The sequence below is a fragment of the Scomber japonicus genome, chromosome 10 (assembly GCF_027409825.1).
Source record: "Scomber japonicus isolate fScoJap1 chromosome 10, fScoJap1.pri, whole genome shotgun sequence".
Lineage (NCBI taxonomy): Eukaryota > Metazoa > Chordata > Actinopteri > Scombriformes > Scombridae > Scomber > Scomber japonicus.
In genome coordinates this window covers 8,031,591-8,052,686 of record NC_070587.1, presented here as the reverse complement: position 1 = coordinate 8,052,686, position 21,096 = coordinate 8,031,591, and the positions used below count along the sequence as shown (strand labels likewise).

The 21,096-nt window shown below is 42.9% G+C and overlaps 1 protein-coding gene across 2 annotated transcripts in view; it reads left to right on the top strand.

Moving 5' to 3' along the window:
* The window catches only part of si:ch73-22o12.1 (nectin-2), a 76,734-nt gene that overhangs the window by 33,179 nt on the left and 22,459 nt on the right, over positions 1-21,096 (top strand). The window contains exons 6-7 of one of the 2 annotated variants that reach the window (XM_053326442.1): positions 58-206; positions 8,540-12,270. In XM_053326442.1, coding sequence (XP_053182417.1) covers positions 58-206; positions 8,540-9,126 — 736 coding nt within the window. In that variant the 3' untranslated portion in view covers positions 9,127-12,270. Of the gene's footprint in view, positions 1-57; positions 207-8,539; positions 12,271-21,096 lie in introns of those variants that run through there. The other variant, XM_053326443.1, reaches the window with a different exon arrangement.

Below are 21,096 nucleotides of genomic sequence, written 5' to 3'. Positions count from 1 at the left end.
TTGTTTTGGTCTTATTCCTTTCCTTTTTTTTATGCTGATGTGCTCATGTCTCTGCAGTATGACTGGAGAGATGCCAGACACGGTCCAGATTAAAGATAACCAGCTGAAGGTACTGAAGGTGGATGATGCCGTCAACACCACTTTTGTCTGTGAGGTCAAGAACCGCATCGGAACCGGCAAGGATCAGGTCACAGCCATGGTCAGGGGTGAGTTGAAGGACACAAACATGCACATGAAAAAAAAATGACAGACAGCACATAGCTCAGATTACATTTCAAATTTTTAAAGATATTTTTTAACCTGCTTGGAATACAACATGTGTAGTGGCAGTCACGCAGCAGTGTCCTTTTTATACACTTTTGCATAATATGATGAATTAGCATTTGAATTGTTCCTGTCATCACAAATCCACACACACATCGGCTGCTCTAAATAGGTTAAAACCAATACTAACTTGCAAATGTCCCCACACACTGATGAATTGTACACCAAGTATAAATGCGACAGTAAAGCAGTGAACATTTCAGAAGTGAAATGAAAAACATGCTTGGGGCTCACTTGGGACGTTCATCATCTAAACCTTTCCCTGGCTTGTATATGAAAACATTTCTATCCTCTGATCCGATGAACTGGAACCAAGTGCACTTTCATCACACATGCCACACATTCCTGGTATTCTGTGCTCTCATGTCTTCCCTAAGGATTCACCTTGTTCCATCTCACATGTCACACAAACACACAAACACACACACCCACATTCTCTGTGCTGAGGACTGTCTTGGGTGTGCAGTGTAGGGTTAGAGGGTCCAGCTGCTCTGTCCGTGGTGTTCTCTGTGTCTTATTATGAATGCATGTCACTTTTCCATTTCGCTTTGCATGTGCTCAATAACACTGTATTATCAAAGTGTCTATGCCTCAATGGTACCCAAGGTCTGTATCTGCTTTGTACATCAAACAGCATTTGCAAAGTGGCTTTTCACAAGGTTTTTAGTTGTAGTTCATATTATGAGCAGTGCACATATACAAGATAGTCCTTCTCACAGATATTTTGCTTTTTGTCTTTTTTTTAATGAGAGCAAGCAGTTCACTCCCTAAAGTCACAATCACAAAAGAGACTGTGTAGCTCCTCAGTAGTACCCTTGGCCATCGCTAATGACAGAGAGACTAAAGCAAAGCATGTAAGTAATATTCATTAGAGTCAACGTCTTAAAGATAAGGCTACAATCACCAATAATGATACATTTGATGCCCAGTGATGCTGTTGACTTTGAAATGAATTAGATTTTAGGGTTGCCTTGGGTTTAGCTGAGACTAGGCTTGCACTGATACACTATGTCTGTAGTTTGTTGTATCACCTCTGGTCTTGTAGTACGTTCCAGTGAGTTAAATCAGAAGGAGCAGTGCCAGTTAAAGGTCGAGTCAGTCATTCTGGAGAAAAATTGTTGATATTTGAACCAAACACACAAACAAATACACCTCTTGATTTTGTGTTCCTTTAGACGCTCCGCCCCCCAAATTTATAGACACACATTGCCATGGCAACAATCAAAAGACAATTATGAATATAGAGCAATGCATCAGCTGTAGCATGAACTTTCCGCCTCTCTGCGGTCTCCTCACTTCTCTCAACTTGCATTCAGCATCTCTGTCCATAGAAACAGCTGTCTGTCAGCTGCAGCTCCTGGGCAGCTAAGGGGACAGCGGCCAGATAAACTGCTTGCACCGGGCTCACTGACAGCAGAAATGTATTGAACCAAAACAGTTTGCATGTCGGCTCCACAGGAAGAAATCGATAGCATTTGTATGTATTGATTCATTGATACGGATAATAAGTTCAAACCACATATACAGCAGGATATTTGTCTGATATAAATGGCCTCCTGCTTAGATTACGCTTTACTGACCGCGTCAGAAATGGGCTCAGAGTGTACAAAAGACGTAGGGGGTCTCTGTGAGACTGTCTCGGATTCAGTGTGGATTGATAAATGTAATAAACTTGAAGTGTATCTCTTCTGGGAGAAAACACTTTCTATGTGAATTGGTCACAGCCTCTCTCTCCAGTTTGTCAGCCCTCCCCCACTATTCAATGAGTGCTGGAGAAGGGGAACTGTCACGTCGTCACAGAGACAACTGCTATGATGATTTCTCCCTGTTTCGTGCACAAGCACAAACGCTTCCTGCTGCTGTTTGGCTGGAATGGTGGTGTGTGGCTCGCGCCAAGTCACTGCGTGTACATGCCCATTTACAGAGCCAGTGCTGTGTATGAACACTGGATATTTTTTCAGCAGACGTACAGATCAGACAGCTAGCGGACCATGAGGAGATATATGCTGAATTTGACAGAAAGTATATTGGGTTAGAATCGCTGACTCTAGCTTTAAGTTGGAGACTAGTCTATACTCCCATTCCTCAGTTCCTCAAAGTTTTAGTTGCACCTATCCAGGGTTGACTCCTGCATTTTGCCTCATACAAAATACATCCTCCTCTACTCTTCTGCCGCCTGTCTGCACTTAACCGGAAGTTATTTTCTGCTGACATGGGGGAAACCTGGCCCCTAATGGGGGAAAAAGTGCATTTCTCTTGTGGCTACATCTTAAGAGCCATCCAGCTCCATGCCCTCGTTTTCTTTCTTTTCTTTTTTTTTTCTTGTTCTCTGCTTAGTCTCTCCTTATTTTCATTCTTTCTGTCTCAGCCCCCCATCTTTCTCCAAGTCCCTTGGCTCCTTATGGTGCCATAGTATGCGTCACTGCTCCTCTGGGGCCATTCTGTACTGCTGCATAGTATTGTAACTGCACAAAGGATGTCACCATCTCCTGCTGTGTATTACAAGCAACAAGCAAGGAAGGTACAACGATCTATAAAGCAGAGGGAGGAAGATGGAGTTTGCTTCTTTTAGACTAAGAAGCCAGGGAACATGCAGCAGGATAAATCAGTGCCAGCATACAATCCTCACACTCAGAGAGGAAGAGAGCATGAGGGATGGAGGGAGAGAGCGGATGCTGACGGCATTTAAAACTCCCATGGGAATCTTGTGCCACTGCATCCTATCTCCACTGCTACTGGCCTCCACTATCTCTCGCCATAGTGTGTGTGTGTGTGTGTGTGTGTGTCTCTCAAGCCTCTCAGAGCGGATCAGTCACCCTTTGCTGCTTCAGCTCCTGGCTGCTTCTCTCATCGTTCCACCATCCGTTCCTCTCTCACTCTGTCTTTTATCCCACATTTCCACTTCTCTCCAATTCTTCATCCCACTTTCTCCTTTTTTTTCTCTCTTCCTATCTCCTCTGTCATTCTTTTCTCTCTGGCTTCCTCCTGTGTTGAACTTCCCACAGTTTTCTTGTCCTGTCATCTCCCTCCTCCGTCTCTTCTTGTTCTCTTGTGGCCGACCACCTCCTCCCTCCTTCTCACTCCTCTCTTACTCACTGGCAGAGGAGGAGGAGGATAAGATGTGAGCTAAAATTGCCGGCAGTTAAGGGGTAACTGAGGCAGCCAGCAAGTATCAGAGTGAAGGAGGTTTGTAGAAGGCAGAGACGCGAAGATAAGTGTTCAGACAGAAAGATTCAGTCTGTATTGGCTGAAGTGAAATTAGAAAGTGGATGATGGTCGAAAACAGAGCAAGAAAAAGATGTGGAATGACTCCAGATGGGGGTGTGATGCAAACCTGGAGGCTAATGTGAATGAGTGTAGACAAACAGGGCTAAGAGGGGCCGATAGGCGTGAAATGGCCAGCACCTGCTACATAGCAGGTCCCCCACTCCTCTCTCCCCCACAGCTGCATGACACACACACACACACACACAGACACACACACACACACACACACACACACACAGACACACACACACACATAAATCTACATGCCAGTGTGTGTGCGCGGGTGTTTATGTTTGTGTGGGTGGGTGTCTGCCTGCGCCCTCAGTCTTGTCCTGTGCACCTGGAGGCAGAGAGAGGGATGGATGCCCTCTCTTCTCCTTGCCTCTCCTCCTCTCATCTTCGATCCTGCTGCTTAGTCACACACACATATGTATCCTTCCCTGCTCTCCCCTCCTCTTTTTTTCGATTTATCTCACCCTCGCTATCTCTTTCGCTGCAGTTTGCTCTTTTCATCGCATCTCTCATCCTCTCAGTTAGCATATGCTCTCTCCTCATCCTCCTTATCTCTCTCAGGTTGTCTTTCAGCCTCCGCAAGTCTGCCGCTGATCTCCCTGCTCAGAGAAGAGACTTCTGCCCCCAGCGTTCTCTCTCTCTCTCTCCTCCTCTCATGCCATTGCTATTTTCCTCTCTCCAAGCTTAACTCTTAAATACCAGTAGCTCTTCCTTAATCACAGCTTAGTAGTCTCCATCCCTCCATCCATCCCTGCATTCCAGTCTCCTCTCGGGGGGGTTCTTGTGTGGCTAACCCAGATTCTCTCCCATCTACTATCTTGTTTTTCCCCCATCGCTCCTCACAGTGGTGGCTCAGCTGAACCTCAAAAACTTAAATGCCCCCGATTGAATCCTCCACATGGCCTGAAGGGCTCTTCAGTTCAACAGAAAAGAGATTTCCTCTCAATTCCTTGCATTCTCTCCCATTTTCAAAGTCCTCCAAGGAGACAGTTCAAGGGCAAGGGCCTTGGCCATTTTCCTCAATGGGTTTGAGGGTGCATGTGTGTGTCTGTCTGCATCTGTTTGTGTCTGTCAGTGTGCGTCTCTGGCCATGCGAAAATAGCCAGAGAACAGGTCTGATGGAGCCAAGTCTCCCTCCAGCCTGCTACTGGCCCCCTGCCCACCCCTCATTAGCAAACACCCTGGCATACACACTGCTGTATGCTCACACATACACACACTCCTGTTCAATAACTTATTATGCTGACAGAGAATACTACTAAGCTATGCTTTAGGTGCAGCTCAACCCAACATCAGGCCAATGACGACCATAATGGTGTGTATGTTGATGAGTGCGAGTATGTGCATATATGTCCATGCATGTTTTTGGGGGGCTGCAGTAGAGGTTACTTCCACTCCATCTCCCTCATTACTTGCGGTTAGCTTACGGTCATGCTGGATGTGACTTCATAAGAGGCATGCAGTTTTTTGGCTTCCACAGTATGGTGTGCGTGTGTTGGGGTCGGCAGTAATTACTACAGTTATGCATGTTTGCCTGTTTATTTTTCTTTCTTTTTTTACCCTCCTTGTTATTCATACAGCATGCATATTGCAGGTTTTCTGCTGGCTCATTCAACAGCATGTGTCAAAAATTCCATTGATGCTTTACTAGGTTGTCTTTAGGTCTGTAGTGGGCCTGTACTGGGAGCCTGGGGTGGCTCTTTTACATCTCTGTCTTGAATCTTTTAAGTGTTGTCTCCAGAAGGGTAGAATAAAACATGAATCATCATCCACAAAAGGATTTGCCAGCATAGACTTCGAGAGAGACACTTGAGCGACGCATTAAAAATAATTGGATGAGTGGAATTTAGGGAGAATTTGCATTTAAATTTTAGTGTAATTCCCTTTGATGTGACTGCAATGTGTGGCAGTATCCACTCCCAAGTTTTTTCAGAGATTGTTGCCACGTAGCATGTGCCGGAGCTCCATGGAGCCCGAGGTGATAATGCATTTCTTGTGTTCCTGTTTCAAGTGGACACTGAGGGCTAGCTCTCACTCTCGTGTGTGTGAACAGGAATGTTTAGCACTGCTAGGGGGAGAATAGCTGGGGAGAGAAAGACTGTGTGCTTGGGGAGGCTGGTGGGAGAAATTGAAAGAAAGAAAGAGGAAAATATACCCATATGAAGTTATTATTTTTCCCCCTCTGCATATGTTGAAAGTGAAACATAGTGGGGGAAAGAATAAGAAAGGAAATGAGAAAAGAAAGGAGAAGTACTGTAACTTATGACAGAAATACAAACGTAAAATTGTAGAGATGGCAAGGAAAATGGCTTTGGAGGAGAGGAAAGGTGGGAGAGAAGAGTGGAGCACAGGTGTAGACCGCAATAGCATAACTACTTTCTTTCTTGACAAGAATCAGTGTTACAAGAGTAATTCTGTCAGCTCTCTGTACATTTAACAAGAGGGCTGGCTTCTTTTGGATTTCAAATGAGAATGACAATAAGAATGGGGCTGATTTGCTACTTTCAAATTTAGGCAGGGATTTTCACAGCAGCGTCTACTGGTTAATCCTCTGCAGCGGCTGTGGAAGGTGCAGAGCTAGAGCAACAGCTTTAGCTAAGGGTTCTTGATCACTTTCAACCAGAGCCTAAAATTAAAAACTCATTTCATTTTCTCAGAGTTATTTGGTTTCATTGTGTAGTTTATTAAGTGGGAGTTACTTAGAAAGACAGATAATCAGAGTAGAATTACTCTTTTTCCAAGTTTTCTACCTGCCTCATTTAGAAGCTACATGATAATAACATGAAACCTTCCTTGTTATTGCATTTGGGGCATTCAGACGTGTATAAAATTACCCAAACTAGATGAAAAATTACCTGAACTGAATGTTTAAAGAATACATGTACTCAAAATATACAATAAGTCCCAAACTTTAATGCATTGATTGCTTTAAAAGTGGAAATTAAAGACATTTAGGGGTTAATTTCCGCTCCTAGTCAACATATGCTTACTCCTGTAAGCTCTACAGATGGCATGTTGTTGCACAAACATCATCTTAGGGAATAATATCATATCCGTCTCAAGTGCTCCTCCTCTCTACTCAATACAATTATTATGTTGCCTTGTTTCCTTGTAACATAACCCATGTCATTTGGAGGACATTTTTATTCAAGTGCTTCACAGTGCAGTGAATGTAGTCAACATGGGAGGAGTCGACTCTTAACACTGGCAGTGTTATTGCCATATTCCCTGCCCACTGAGTTATAGATGATGACCACATTGGGAAGATGGTCATAGGGTCTGCCTGTGGGGAGTTGTCAGAGTCCCAGAAAGCACTTAGAGACCTGAACTCTTGGCCTTGAAAAGCCAGTAGCACTGTTTTTTTCAATGGTGTTTCAAGTAACTCACTGGTAGTGATTTAACTAGACCTGGTATCAAATCTCTATAGTTAGTAGTATCAAAATCTGGAGATTGTTGGCCTCATTTGCTTATTTTTCTATCAGATATTTTCTGATTAAAATCAGAATTTAGTTTGTATTTAAGCAGTATTTAACCTGTACGGCTGCAAACTTTTCTACTTATAAAAAAGCTTTTTTTTTATCAATGGGAAAAAAAGATCATACTAATGTTTGTATTCCTCAAGATAAGGAGTCAAAAATATATAATTTACCTTCTATATTGCAAGCTCGTGTACTGTACATTTTCAAACAATACCCAGCCATCGAAAGCAGTTGTATCTTTTGGTGGTCAAGCTTAAGTTGCACTGCTATTACTGCAGAGGGATGTTGGGGAAGAGCGTGAGGTCAGAGAGAGAGCAGTATATGGTTGAAAAGTCACACGGGCCACCTTCACAACCCTGATTTAGATACCACTGCTTCTCCTTGGAGTTTCCATGCACACAAACATGCAAACAGAACTACTGTGTATTGAATGGCAGAGTACTAGTTTTTCTTCTACCCTCCTTTACCCCGTTGGCACTCTACAAAAGGCTTCATCTATTTTGATATAAACTTAAAATGGCTTCTTTTAATGTGTATGTGCATGCAAAATGGCAGTCGTGACTTAACCAGTAGTGCTGGAGTGAAAATGGACATGCGTACAGAACCGACAAGCACTCAAGCAGTGCCTGTGGTTTTCAGAAGTGGAGAGGGGTGCCAATCTGTCCCCTGCTCCACGTTCATGGCTTCCAGGAGGAGTTGTCATTCCGCTGTATCACTTTGTCACTCACTCACTGCGCCAACCCTTCCTCCGCCTCCTCTTCTTCCTCTAATTCCCACCCCTCAACTCTTCCATCCATCATTATGCTTCCCTGCATGGCCTCCACCTGTTCTGCCACACAAATGCCATTCGCCGCTCCTTAAGAAAGAGCGTGTGTTGCTTGCACTTTCCTCCCCCCTCTCTCCCCTCCTGCCTTGCCTTGTGATTTGTGGTGAGCAGTGAGAGCCTTGGACAGACCCTGGCCGTTGAAGGGCAACACAGGGGGAAAACGAGGCTGAGACGTTGTTGTGACGTGGCTGTGGGAATGGGGACAGGAGCAGCTCTGAGGGAGAGGAGGAAATGTCAGTGTAGCAACAAGCTCAGCACATGCACACGCACAAAACACACGCACAAAACACACGCACAAAACACACACACACACACACACACACACACACACACACACACACACACACACTTTACTGTACTGACACCTCAGCACTTTTACACACTTCACTGAAAACAGTTCAAACCATCCCACTGAACATCATCCAATCCCTGCCTTCTTTCTGTGTTCCTCTTCTCTTTTTTCCGTTTCCTTCGACATCGTCCTTTCCTGCCTCTCCTTTTTTTATGCTGTCTCTAATTGTTCTTCTTTTCCCTCTCTGCACATTTCACACTGTTCTCTTTTTTTCCCCTTTCTCAACCATATTCCTTTCTTCCCTTTTCTCTCCCTCCCTGCCTTTCCTACCTCCCACAGAGCCCTCAGTGAACCCATCCAATGCCCGCGTGGTGGCGGCGGTTGTGATTGTCTCCCTACTGGTCCTCCTTTTGGTCGCCGCTCTCATCGCCGTGTTTGTCACCCGTAGCCGCAGGCAACAGCAGGGTTACCGAGCCAAAGGCGGCAGTGACATGAAGACACGCATATTTGGTGGCGGTAAGAAGGCCAGCAAGAACGGCACAGGTGGAGGCGCAGGCAGCGGTGGCGTTGGAGGCGGTAACAACAACGGCCCCATCTATGTTTACAACGAGAGTTCCTCCCACCAGGGCCTTGGCGAGAAAAACAACCACCACCAGCCGCTCACCATTGGGGGCCGGCCCGAAGGCGTAGCCACTACACCCACTGCCCAAGACATCCTGCTAAGCAATGAGCTGGATGACGCAGAGAGGAGGAAGTTTGATGAGCTTGAGGAGGACGAGAGGTATGACCACTTCACCGGAGGTGCCCCCATCCTTCAGCTTCGCCCACCTCATGACCAGGACGATATTATTGGAGATTACCTGGATGATGACATGGAGTCCCAGCGGGATGGCTCTGTCATCTCACGGACTGCTGTCTACGTATAGAGAAGGAGAAAAAGGGGGGATGGAGGATTACTCTTGAGGATTTTGTGGCTCCAGGGTCTCATCCCTGTCTGATAGCAAAAGAGAAAATAATACCACTTTTATTTTTGAAAATTGATTTTAAATATAGTCTATTATTAATCACAGTGCAGCCCCAGAATGGACCGAATGAACAGGAGGGTGTGGTAGGATAATCTGAAAGGAGCATCGCTGTTATCTGGTCCCTTAAAACTGAAAATCAAACAGAGAAGAAACAACCTGTCTCCCACTGCTTCTGCTCATGCTACTGCTATCACTGGGACCCTGACAAGGACTCCTGACAGACAGACAGACTAAAAGAGAAAAACTATGTAGTATGGGAGGAGGATAATGGCATCATGATACAAGCTTGGCTATAGAGGATGCATCTCACTTGCATATTCACTCTTATCTTCACCAGAACAGTAGAAGTGGAAGGGGTTGTCAAGCAGTTATGTGCTGCCTGCTATTCTCAGTCCTCCTATGGGAAACCTTTGTTTTGGTAATGCATTGTGATGTGACAGCTGGGTAGGTGGTTAGTAGGTAGTGATGGGCTGGGGGGGAGAAACATTTGAAGGTAAAGACAGTAACTATCAGGTGATTTGCAGAAGGAAACTTTGTATTTGCTCATGTCTGCCGCACCAGGTACACTGGTGAGTTCTGTTTTACACTCTCTGCCTTCCTCTCAAACATGAAAAATCTACTCTGCAAACTATCGCTGACAGCAGACACTGTTGAATTTACTAAAAATTAAAGAGAACAATAGGTCCTTATGTGCTACACAAATACAAGAGCAGCTGGATTTAACAAAGTAAGTTTGCAGAGCTTGAGTTTGAACCAAGTTCTTAACAAGGTATTCATGCAAACTTTTGTACTGTGCCTGGAGGTAAAAGACGGTAAACAAGAGACAAGGGAATGAGGTGTAGCCGATCTGACAGGGTCAAAGGATCGGGAGAGGGATGCAGGAGGACTAGAAGGGAGCACGTCTCTTCCTTTCTCTTCCTCCTCATCTCTGTCTCTTCAGAGCGCTCCTGACAGGAGGAGCTTGATTGGTAATGAGCCGTGAAGTCGCTCGTTTAGCCGGGACCAACAGATTGCCACCACTTATCGTTTATGACGTGGCGAATCCTCCCCCCTCCCATGTCTATCTCTCTATCATCCCTCCACCTCTCTCTCCATCCCTCTCTCCATCCCTCTCTCCCAGTGTTTATGGGGAATTTATGATTTATCCAGGGCAGTGTCGGGGTCAGGGCTACAGAGAGCAGGAGAGTATTTTACTGCTCCTGATGTGTCAAACGCCCCACTTACTCTATTCCTGCCCGGTCTTGTCCTGACATACCAGGACTGACTAATCCACCTGAAGTGGCCACATTCACTCCACTGCACTGACAGTGTCTTCACTGTCATTACTGCCTCCTCCTATATTTTAATAAATGACCGGATGTAACAGAACCTCACCTCTAAAGTACGACAGTATTAGTTTCGATAGATTTTCAATGAGATCGTGTAATATTTCTTTCCATTAGCGGTTAAATGTAGTGAATTGATTGGGAGACATAAAAGGTTGTGTCCACAGTGAAGCTATGGGAGTCATATTGACTAACAGGCAACAAGTAATGAAACAGCCCTTTATGATGCAGCTTCAGGGGTTATTGTCTCCTGACTGTTAATTTATCCTTCTAACGAGCCACCGGAGGCCCGCTCAGGCGAACATTACTCCATGGCTACTGTACACTCTGTCTTTGAGGCTTAGTGTGTACATTTGCATGAGTCACTGTATCTATGTAGCCACTGGATGACTGTGACGGACAATCTTTGGGAGAAGCCCTACTGTAGCTCCTCTAATCATGCTTTTTCCTGGCCCTCTAATCAACTCCCTTTTGACCCACTGGGAATCTGGTGAGTGCGGTCTCGGTGACTGTATCTACCTCCCGTAAGAGCCAGCTGAGATCTGGGTTGCAGCATGCTGCAGGTCATGAGGTCAAACACTGGGTGACCCATTGCCAAGGGCAAGGATGACTGTACTTGGACATATTTCTTATCATGGCTGTTTTAACCTTGATCTATGGATATGTTCTGTACAGACAAACACTCATATACAGATTTCCATATAGGGTAGAGGCAGTCATTGCTTGCCATTGTGATGGCTGTTAACCTTCAAAGAGGCAGAGAGAGAGAGAACAGGAGAGAAACATAAGAGGCAGATGACAAAAAAGACTGTGTTCAGTGTTTGAGCACCATCTGGCATATTGTGAGCCAGTGTGTTCAATAGGATTATCGTCTAATGGCCTTAGTTTATACATAAATGCAACTCTTGTCAACCTGGGGTACAGTAAATTTACAAAACACAGTTGATTTGTCACAATCACTCAACATAAAAATGTATAACTTATTTTTGCACTTGTGTGTTTGTGTGTGTGTGTCACGGCTACAAAGAAGGAAAATTAGTGTAATTTGTGGTTTTTGGGGTCAAAATAGTGACAAGGAACAAACTGTTCTGTACTGTATGTACATTTTGGTGTGAGGTATCTGTGTACTATATATGTAAGTATCTTTATTTTCTTGTGAAAATGTGGATATTTATGAAAATGTAAATATCAGATCGACAGAGCCAGTGTTTACCAGTGTTGTGGAACTAAACAGAAGAAAGTGTTCTGCATTGGTTAAGCCTAAAGTTCAGATGTCTCAGAGGTCAATGAGAATGTAATTTTTAATCTAATGAATACCTCGGTTGTTTGGGTTTTTGTTCAAGTTAGCATTGCCTGCATTTTCACACAATAAGCACATACATTTTTTGCACAATTGGCTTTTCTCCACTCCGCACAATACAAAAATACACACAATACTCATAAATACTCATAATTTATCAGGTAGACCGTAACCTCACATGTCTGTGTTACATCTGAGTCAGCTCTGTGTGTGCGCTTGTGTCTGTGTGTTTTAGGTTGTGTCAGTGTGTATTTTAAGTGATGCTTGGGGGCTTCAGGACATCTTTCATTGCCATTGGGGCTGTAACCTGAGTAGCCTCCATTTTGTCACCATGGAAAACTGGCAAACTGAAGATATTGTGAACGTTGAAGTCACACTCGCTCTCTCACAAACACACACACACATATGTATGTGTGTGTGTGTGTGTGTATATATATAATATACACACACACACACACACACACACAATGCAGAGAAACATTCGCCCACACACAAACACCCCTCAGTCACTCTCATTATGCTCACTCCCACAGTCAAACTGTGCAAAAGACACCTCATACCTGACAACTCTGCCATCTCCTGACATAAGCCCACACAAATATGCTCGCATAGCTGCACACAAAAAACACACGCACAAAAACACTTCTTCTTTCTCCTCTTCTTGCTCAGTGGCTCTGTCAGGACATGTACTGTGTCCTGCTATCGTGGAGCGAGCCGCAGCATGATGTGTCCCCTGCTCCACTGCTTCCCATCCCACAAATAGTCCGACCTGTTCCCGAATCAGTGACCATGTAGAACAGAGGCAACTACACATCCAGGGACACACACCTTTCACCTAGTGTCAAAGGAACAGGCTTTTTAGGATACTGTTTGTCCAGTTCACTTTTGTTCTACACGAGAAATATAACTTTCATGAAATGCCACTGCCCTGACCTCCTCCCCCTCCCCCCTCCCAGATCCCTTCAAATGCTTTTAGAGAATCACAACTTCCTACTCATCTCTAAAATGCTGTTTTTTTTGTTTTTTTTTTACTTTTTTGGACTCTCACTTCAGCCACCTCCGCCACCATACCGCCTCCACAGATACACACACAGTTGCCACCCACCACAACACCCAAGTAAGGCTTGTCAGACAAAATTCTTTTAGAGAAATCTCCGATCCTGGCCCAGGTTTAGCACAAGGTTAGGTGAAAATCTGCAATATTGTTTTTTCTTTTTCCAGAAAGCCACATACTGTTGCTATTTCTTTGGCTCCAAACATCTGATGACTAATCAAAGCCTTAACATCTCCCATCTCACTCGCATAAAAGGAAAACAAAGAAAAAAACCTTCCCTTGTACATAGTATAAATATATAAATATGTAGCAGAGAAAAAGAATTACTAATTTATGGTGTCACGTTTGTGTATTTCTCAGTGACAGCAAGCATGAAGGATTTATTTTCTCCTCTTACAATTGCTCCTCTTTTCTGTTATTTTGCAGTGCTTTATAATTTATGTTTTCTGAGTGCTTTATTCTTGACTGCTGCGCTGTGATTGCTGCCAAAACTGGCAAATGTGCTTCTTCTATACAAATGAACTGTACACACAACAAAACCCCCAAATGTGGTTTTTATTGACTGCTCTGTATAAGTTTTTCTTTTTCTTTTTTGTATTTTTTAATTTTAAACTTATTTTGGTCTTTGAAAAGAAAAACTGAATTAGAATTGTCGTCACCATTTTGTCATGTCTTTATATTTTTTCGTATTCGTTGCTATTAAAGACTTCTTGATTTTTGAAATGTTCACGCGTTTGCAGTGTGGTGTCTGTTTCTCCTCTTTCTTCCCTCTCTCTATAACACTTGAGGTTAGCTGAATGACTAAGGAACCAGATTGAATACAAGCACCAGTCATTGATTCTCACTGATTAGATTTATAGATTAATTGATCAGGATATGAAGTGGCCTCTCTGTCTCTTGTCACCCATCCTTTACACTCCAGACACACCACCCCCTTTTTTTTTCACTCTCATTTCCTGGTCTGGCTGTTTGTCTCGTTTCAGTTTAGATAAATCTATGTTTGTGTGTCAACAAAGGTGTGATAACAGGCTTATGGGAAACTGAGCACAGGAAAAGGAGAAGCCATTTTATGGATTACAATGGTCCTTTACTCAAATTTCCACCTCCCTCCAGGTTCTCTGATTTGTATATGTGTTGGGTGAAATAAACTTGCTGCCTTGGAAACAGGTATGTGGGAGATTTCTGTAGTTGTTTAACAGGCACATTTTTCTATCACCTGAGCATGTGGATAATGAAGAGTGAGGATACAAAGCGCACATGCACTCTTATTCAAAACAGTAGGGAAGCAACACCTCTCGGGCAAATACTGTACGTACACACACAGAGAAAATGATAGAGTTGAGGAATGTGGTGTTGAAGGTTCAGTGGTTTTCCTGCAGGGAGGCAGTTTGTGTTTTCAGTTGGGGAATGTGCAGGCCAAGCTGAAACTCTGAATGGAGCGCCTCTCAAAGGCTGCATTGTTTGAACTCTGACTAAACCAAACTGGTTTGGTCAAATTTTAACAGAAGATCAAGTAGAGGGTTATCCGACTGTGTACATGTCTGTGTATGAATGTGCTGGCATGTAGCTGCTTGTGTGTACTCATTGCTCTGTGCATGTGCACCTGCTTAACTCCTGTGTCCCCACCACGATACAATGAAGTTCTACTGTTAATGTCTCCCCACAATGTTGACGGTTTATGGCGGTTATGGCAGCGTGTCGTCAATGTTTTGCCTGATGCTTTGATGCCGTCATGTTTCTGTGTGTCATCCTGGCTCCTTGTCACAGTTAATTTTTGTTGCAGGCTTCTTCTGTCAATGCACAGCTATTTACTGTGAGTCCAGCCCACCATCTGGCCCCTCTAATTGCTTTGGATTTGAGGCTGGCGAGATAGAGAGCACTTACACACACAGACACACTCTGACTCCTTTGGTTTTCTAGCTGAATGTAAAAGACTCAAGCACAGCAGAGAGGCTTTTAAGCTGCAGCTCGGAATAAAAGCTCCATGCTACACTTGCATTTTTGTCTGTTTGTCACAGGAAAAGGTACGCATCTCATGTGAAAGCAGTGACCCCGTAACGTAGAACCTGGCCTATTTGAGCTCAGAGCAAATAACCTGGATCTGAAGCCAAAGTGACAGCAGCTACGCCAAGCGCTACCACTGTGTTCAACATTAGCTTACAGTGATGAGACATGGTGCAGTGCCCTTCGGCAATCCAGCTTGCTGGTAGTGGTCCTGTCTATACCACGTTTTGTGTGTTGTATGTGTGCATGTGTTGTTGTGTGTATTAGATAGAGACTGAGTATATGAGTGGTCATACACCCTGCTAAAGAGGTTTGTTTATGTGTTTAGGCACCCATTGAGTGGTTTGCTGTAGAGCCCAACCGATATATTGGTCAGCCAATATTAGCCTATCAAAGATACATCAGTATCCGTGTATATATTGTCTTTTATACACCAATTTATATTTTATAATTTTTTTTAAGTTATATAGGCATCTCTTTTCTTCAAGTTTAACATATGTTGTTTTTTTAATTTATTGTTAATTATTAAATTCCCAGTTTACTGTTTCAGTCCACATGTCATTTTAAAATGTTTTATAAACACATTTGAGGGATTATGTATATATATTTATGTATATATCCTGTATATAGTTAAGATTATCATGAGTTATGTTATATCAGATTTTTTTGTACTCCCTAACATTGGCCTCAAAAATCCAGTATTGGTCAGGCTCCAGTTTGCTGGGTTGCAGACAGATTTGATTTCCACAGGATGTTTGTCTGTCACAGTGTTTATGGACTTGAATGTTATCAGATTGTCTGGTGTGTGTGTGTGTGTGAGTGTGAGAGAGACAGAGAGAGAGAAAGAGAGAGAGAAAGAGAGGGCAACCATGTGATGAGCATGTGTGTGTACTGTTTCACACATACGTGCATGACTGTATATTTACCTTTCAGCTCTGACAGCTGCAGCGTTGATTGAACATCTGATGTTCAGTGTGTGTGTGTGTGTGTGTTTGTGTGTGTGGATTAGCACACAGACCCACTTTGGTCTCTCTGCTGATAACTGCTAACACAATGCTCCTCATTTAACCTCTCACCCCCTGGCTCTTGACTAATAAATCCCAGAGTGAGTGATGAGTGGCCAGGCCTGTTGCATGGATGTCTGAGTGATGGATGTGGTGACCTGGGCCTTCACAGGGATTAAATCAAGTGTCTGCTTCTGACCTCAATTATGAAAGTACGTTCTGCATATTTTTATTGGCTTTAAAGAGACTCCCTTTCTCTTTCTTGCCTGTAGTGAATCATCAATGTCTGAATTACTGTTAGTGGATTATTTGTATCAAACACTGCATCTTTTCAACTGACAGTGTTTGGCTCTGTACGACACCACATTCGTTTTGAAATAACACCATAGATATGAGGTTGAAGTGCTGACTGGGGGCGTTCACATTCATTTTCTTCACCAGCCAAGTCAGTCATCCGACCTTGTCCAACTAAGCATCTGTTTCTTTTGCCGAGGACTAAAGTGAAAGAGAAAAGCCCTTGAGGCAAGCAAAGCAAACTGTACAGACGATGGCTGCAGCAGAGGTCTGGCAGAGCATCACAAGGTGTCAGAGACTATAGACACATAATGATTTCAAATCATTTACAGCCCAGTATTGAACATGTTGAGTTTCAAGATCTTTCTCTCCATTGCATACTGTGTGAAAATCTCTACAGTCGATGAATTGCTCACCTGATGTGGGTGTAAGCACAATGGAATTAAAGATGTGACTCAACAGTTTAACCTTTTATAGTCATCGCACGAAGTCTAAACATGGAAAAATGTGTCACAGTGATTGTCATATACAGTCAATGGTCATAACACTTTCAGACTACTGTTTCTCTTACTGCTATCGCTCACTCCTACACTGTTGTTGTTGTACTAAAACAAAGTGGGGAGAAAAAAAAATTGTTTTAAAAAAAGTGGAGTCCGTAATTTCACACTGTCTGAGTCAGTTTGTGACAAATTGGACTTGTTGACAATTTGGTCAGTTTGTAAAGGACCAATTTGTTTTCTGACCATGGTGGTTTGAGAATCCTAAATTGGGTTTTGGATACTTTTCAGTGGCACAGATGAATGTAACATATTTGTTTACATAAGGATCTTTGGAGTATCTACTGTATAATCTACTGCCGCCTCTTCATGTAGTTACATTTGTGGAGTTTGTTTTGCATGGATTCTAGGAAGGCAGTAGCTTTAGGCAACAGCCACACATCCACTATTTACTCTGGAGACTGGGATTACCATAATACCTGCGGTGTATATCAAATGCAAATGAAAGTAATAGTTCTTCTGCACCTTAATATATACAAGTGAGACTAAACAAGAGTCTATCCTAGAAGTTTCTTCTGTGCTCAGGCTCAGCGGTGGTTTGAGCCACATGCTGACATCAGCAAGTTAACATATTCACAATGACAGTGATGCACATTGCATTTTGATGTTTAGCAGGTATAATGTTTATCATGTTCACACCAACTGTATCTCTAGTATGGCCAAAAAACTGTGCCAAAGAAAGGTTGGCTGGCTTGAAGTGAAGAGGATTTAAAAGTATTTGTAGGGTAGAAGTATTTCTTCTAGCAAGGTGTTATCATGTTGAACAAGGTGAACGCAGCATGTAGAGGAAGTTTGTAAATAATCGCAGGAAATTGGAAATCATATCATTCCTCTTCCTCAAGCGTTAAGCGATAACATGAGTTCTTCTGGCTTCTGGTCATTCAGCTTTGTTTAAACACACACACACACACACACACACACACACACACACACACACACACTAATAAATACACAGGCAGGCAGACAGGGGGAAGTGGATGCTCCTGTTTCCCCTGGAGGCCCCTGGGCGTTTACTCTTCCTGTCCCGTGCTGACAGGGCTAAAGGTAACAGGGTGGTTGCCGTGCAGTGTTGGGCGGATGAGGCACGTCTCCCTTGGGGTAGCACATGTTTGGCCAACTGCTGGGAGGGCAGAGAAGGGCAGGGAGAGAGGAGGAGAGAGGTTGCATGGAGGCAGGGCAAAAAGGGCATGATGGTGTGAGGAGAGTTAGAGATAGATGGAGTTCAGGAGTGGTGGGATATGAAGTCTTCTGTATCGGCAAAAGCTACAGAGAGCAAGCCAGTGTGTAAAATTTAACAGTGCCTACTGAAAGATTGAATAAAAGGAAAGAAGAGAAGAAAGGAGGAGTCACAGAGTTGAGAATGACAGAGTGAGCAAAAGGGCAAAATGGAGAACAGAGGAAGGGAGGAGAGGCCTGATTAAAGACAGCGGAGATGGCTGAGTGAAGGGAGGAAGATGATGAGGGCTGAGTTGTTGCAGCTGTGTTGATTTAGCTTCTTACTGATCAAATTGTGTGTGTGTGTGCGTGCGTGCGTGCGTGCGTGTGTGCGTGCGTGTGTGTGTTTGTGTATGTGTGAGTGTGAGTGAGAAAATCTTTGACATCTTCAGAACGCCGCTGAGCTTGACACACCTGCACAAACCCCCTCTATCACCAGATGAAAGATGCAGAGTGTGTGCACGTGTGTTTTTCAGTTAAATAAGCCCCAAAAGGTCTTCATGCTGTGACTTACCTGGAACAAATTCTGTTCTAGAAAATAAAAAAACAAAACAAAGAACATTATGTGAATGCAGTATGACCACCAGGGAGCGTAGCTTTGAGCGAAGTGTGCATGTGTGTACATGCATGTGTATGTGCATGACTGTGTGGGTATGAATAAAAGAGATTTATATCAGGGAAAAAATGGTTTGTTGCTGCTCCTAAGAATAGATTCTGTGACGAAAATGATTTTGATGCTGTGTGTGTGTGTGTGTGTGTGTGTGTGTGTGTGTGTGTCATTTTATGTGTATTTGCCCTGGAGTGCTTTGCAGATCAAATGCACTTGCTGTTTAATTCACCATCTCAACAGGCAGCTCTTACAAAGTACATGCACGCACTGGCACATGCACATCTGCATACACTCAGATAAAAACATACAGAATGAAAGATGAATATGGAGATAAAAATGAAATAAGTCGACAAATATTTGGTCTAAGGGACTGTAGATATTCTTCTGGGGATTTCCAAGTCCGTAATAAATTGTGGATGATTGTGTTTATGTTCATTTGTGCATTTAAGTGCTGTGCAAATGTTTGCCTGCCTGACAGTGTAGAATGTGCATGCAAATGTATAGTTTTTTCTGTGTATAGCAAATGTTTCCTTAGTGCTGCTGAACAGCTAATGTTTCTAATACTGGGTGTTTTCCTCACTAGATATTGTGAAATCGCATCAGAATGTCATTATATCATAACCCAGACTATTAAATTAAATTAGTCTGTGCAGTCACTCCCATCATGTATGTATTGAGGGTGAAATAGCTGAAATCAGATTCATAATATTAATAAGAGTATTTTCTGATGTTGGTACGTATATTCAAAATATACGTATAAGGAAAATTAATATGTTTAATATGTTGAACTATTTTTTTGCTGTTTTGCAAGACAAAACTACTTTTGTCACAAAGTTTGTTATAAGATAGAACTTAATTCATCCTGCATGAAATTTATATATATATATATATAGTAATATGAGTTATAGTAACATATATCATTACTCATTGCTTTATATTACATACCAATACTGTATTACTGCTTTATTGTTGTTGTATTTTTTATATATTAAATCATAGTATTCTCTTCCATTTCTATTATATATTTCATAGCATTGTAGTATCACTGAATAGTTTGTATTTCATGTTTGTTGAATATATATCCTGTATAACACCATATATTATACTTTAAATGTATAATGATGTATATTTTATTATTTATTTTTTTAAGTGTGAGCTATAGTAACAATGAATAAACTGTACAGTCTATTTTACCATGTTACAGTTTAATGAGTATAATTTAAACAGTATCATTTCCCATCTTCACAGTGCAATAGTTTGTTAATGTGGAAAAACTAATTTTGTGAAATGCCATTAAGGTTCCACAAAATGTCGCTAAATGATAATATTGAATCCTCATCCAGCTGTATGGGCCTTTATGGGTTTTCCTGCTCCTGTTGGTATGCACAGTTTGGTGTAGTGATGGAGTAGACTGGATCTTGTGCCTTCATCAGCAGTCCAGAGTGATGTTATCTGCACTGGCCAGCTCCCCTGTAGGGTTCAAGTCTTCTCTGTCTTTTTAGTTTGACGCTAAATAACAATGCAGTGTCTGTCACAACTTCACAAAGTTGTGTGTGTATGTGTGTGTGTCTTTGTCTGCTCATGTGAATGTGTCAGCTCCTCCTTTATATCTACAGACTGTCTCTCCATTCAACTGTCTGTAATCTAATCTAGACATCTCTTTTCCTGTAATCACTTCTTCTGCCCCATCTTCTTCTCTGCTGTTCGTATCTTCTTATCGTCTGCTGTGGCCGACATGTTGGAACATTGTGAATCTGTTAAAGAAGAGTGCGTGTGTGTGTGCATGTGTATGTCACCAGCTCTGTCTTTGTGTTTCTGCATCCAACAGTGGGGATGTAAAATCTTCTCTCATCATTGCACTTCCTCTTTTCTCATTTGCAACACATCCCCAATCACTTGTGATTGAACCCAGAGGCGTCGTTTTAACAGGGAAATACATTATTGATTTAATCCATTAATTATTGCTTCAAGAAACAGAAATCTGTATGCATGCTGTCAAACTGCTCCAAGCTGTTAAGGCTTTCATATAGTGATGGCTGCCTGACACTGTCCTTTACTGGTGTCCATGTTTGTTTAAATGCGTTTATATATGTGTGTTACAATATGTGCCACATGTGTAGCTGCTGTGGTGATCAGTGACCACAGTGTAGCACCTGCTGGGTGTCCACTGTATGTCTTTGGCCCCTTGTTAACCCCTCTTCTTCTCCAGGGTCCCCAGTGATTTCAGCAGTGTCGCCTGCCACTCAAGCCCACAGCAGAGGCATCATGGGTAACGGCCCAGATTCAGAGTTGAAGTGTACTTCAGTGTATAATGTGTGAACGGGAGAGAGAGTTTGGAAAATAGCCCAGCATTGCCATGCAAAGCACAGCTACACTGCACCATCCCCTGTCCGTTTAACTGTCAGCTTGGGGCTGTGATAGAATAAAATAGTCTTGAACGGACAAAAGGTCTTATCTAAGAGGAGGAAATTAAATCGTATTAAAATTAGGCTTTTGATATTGCATAAG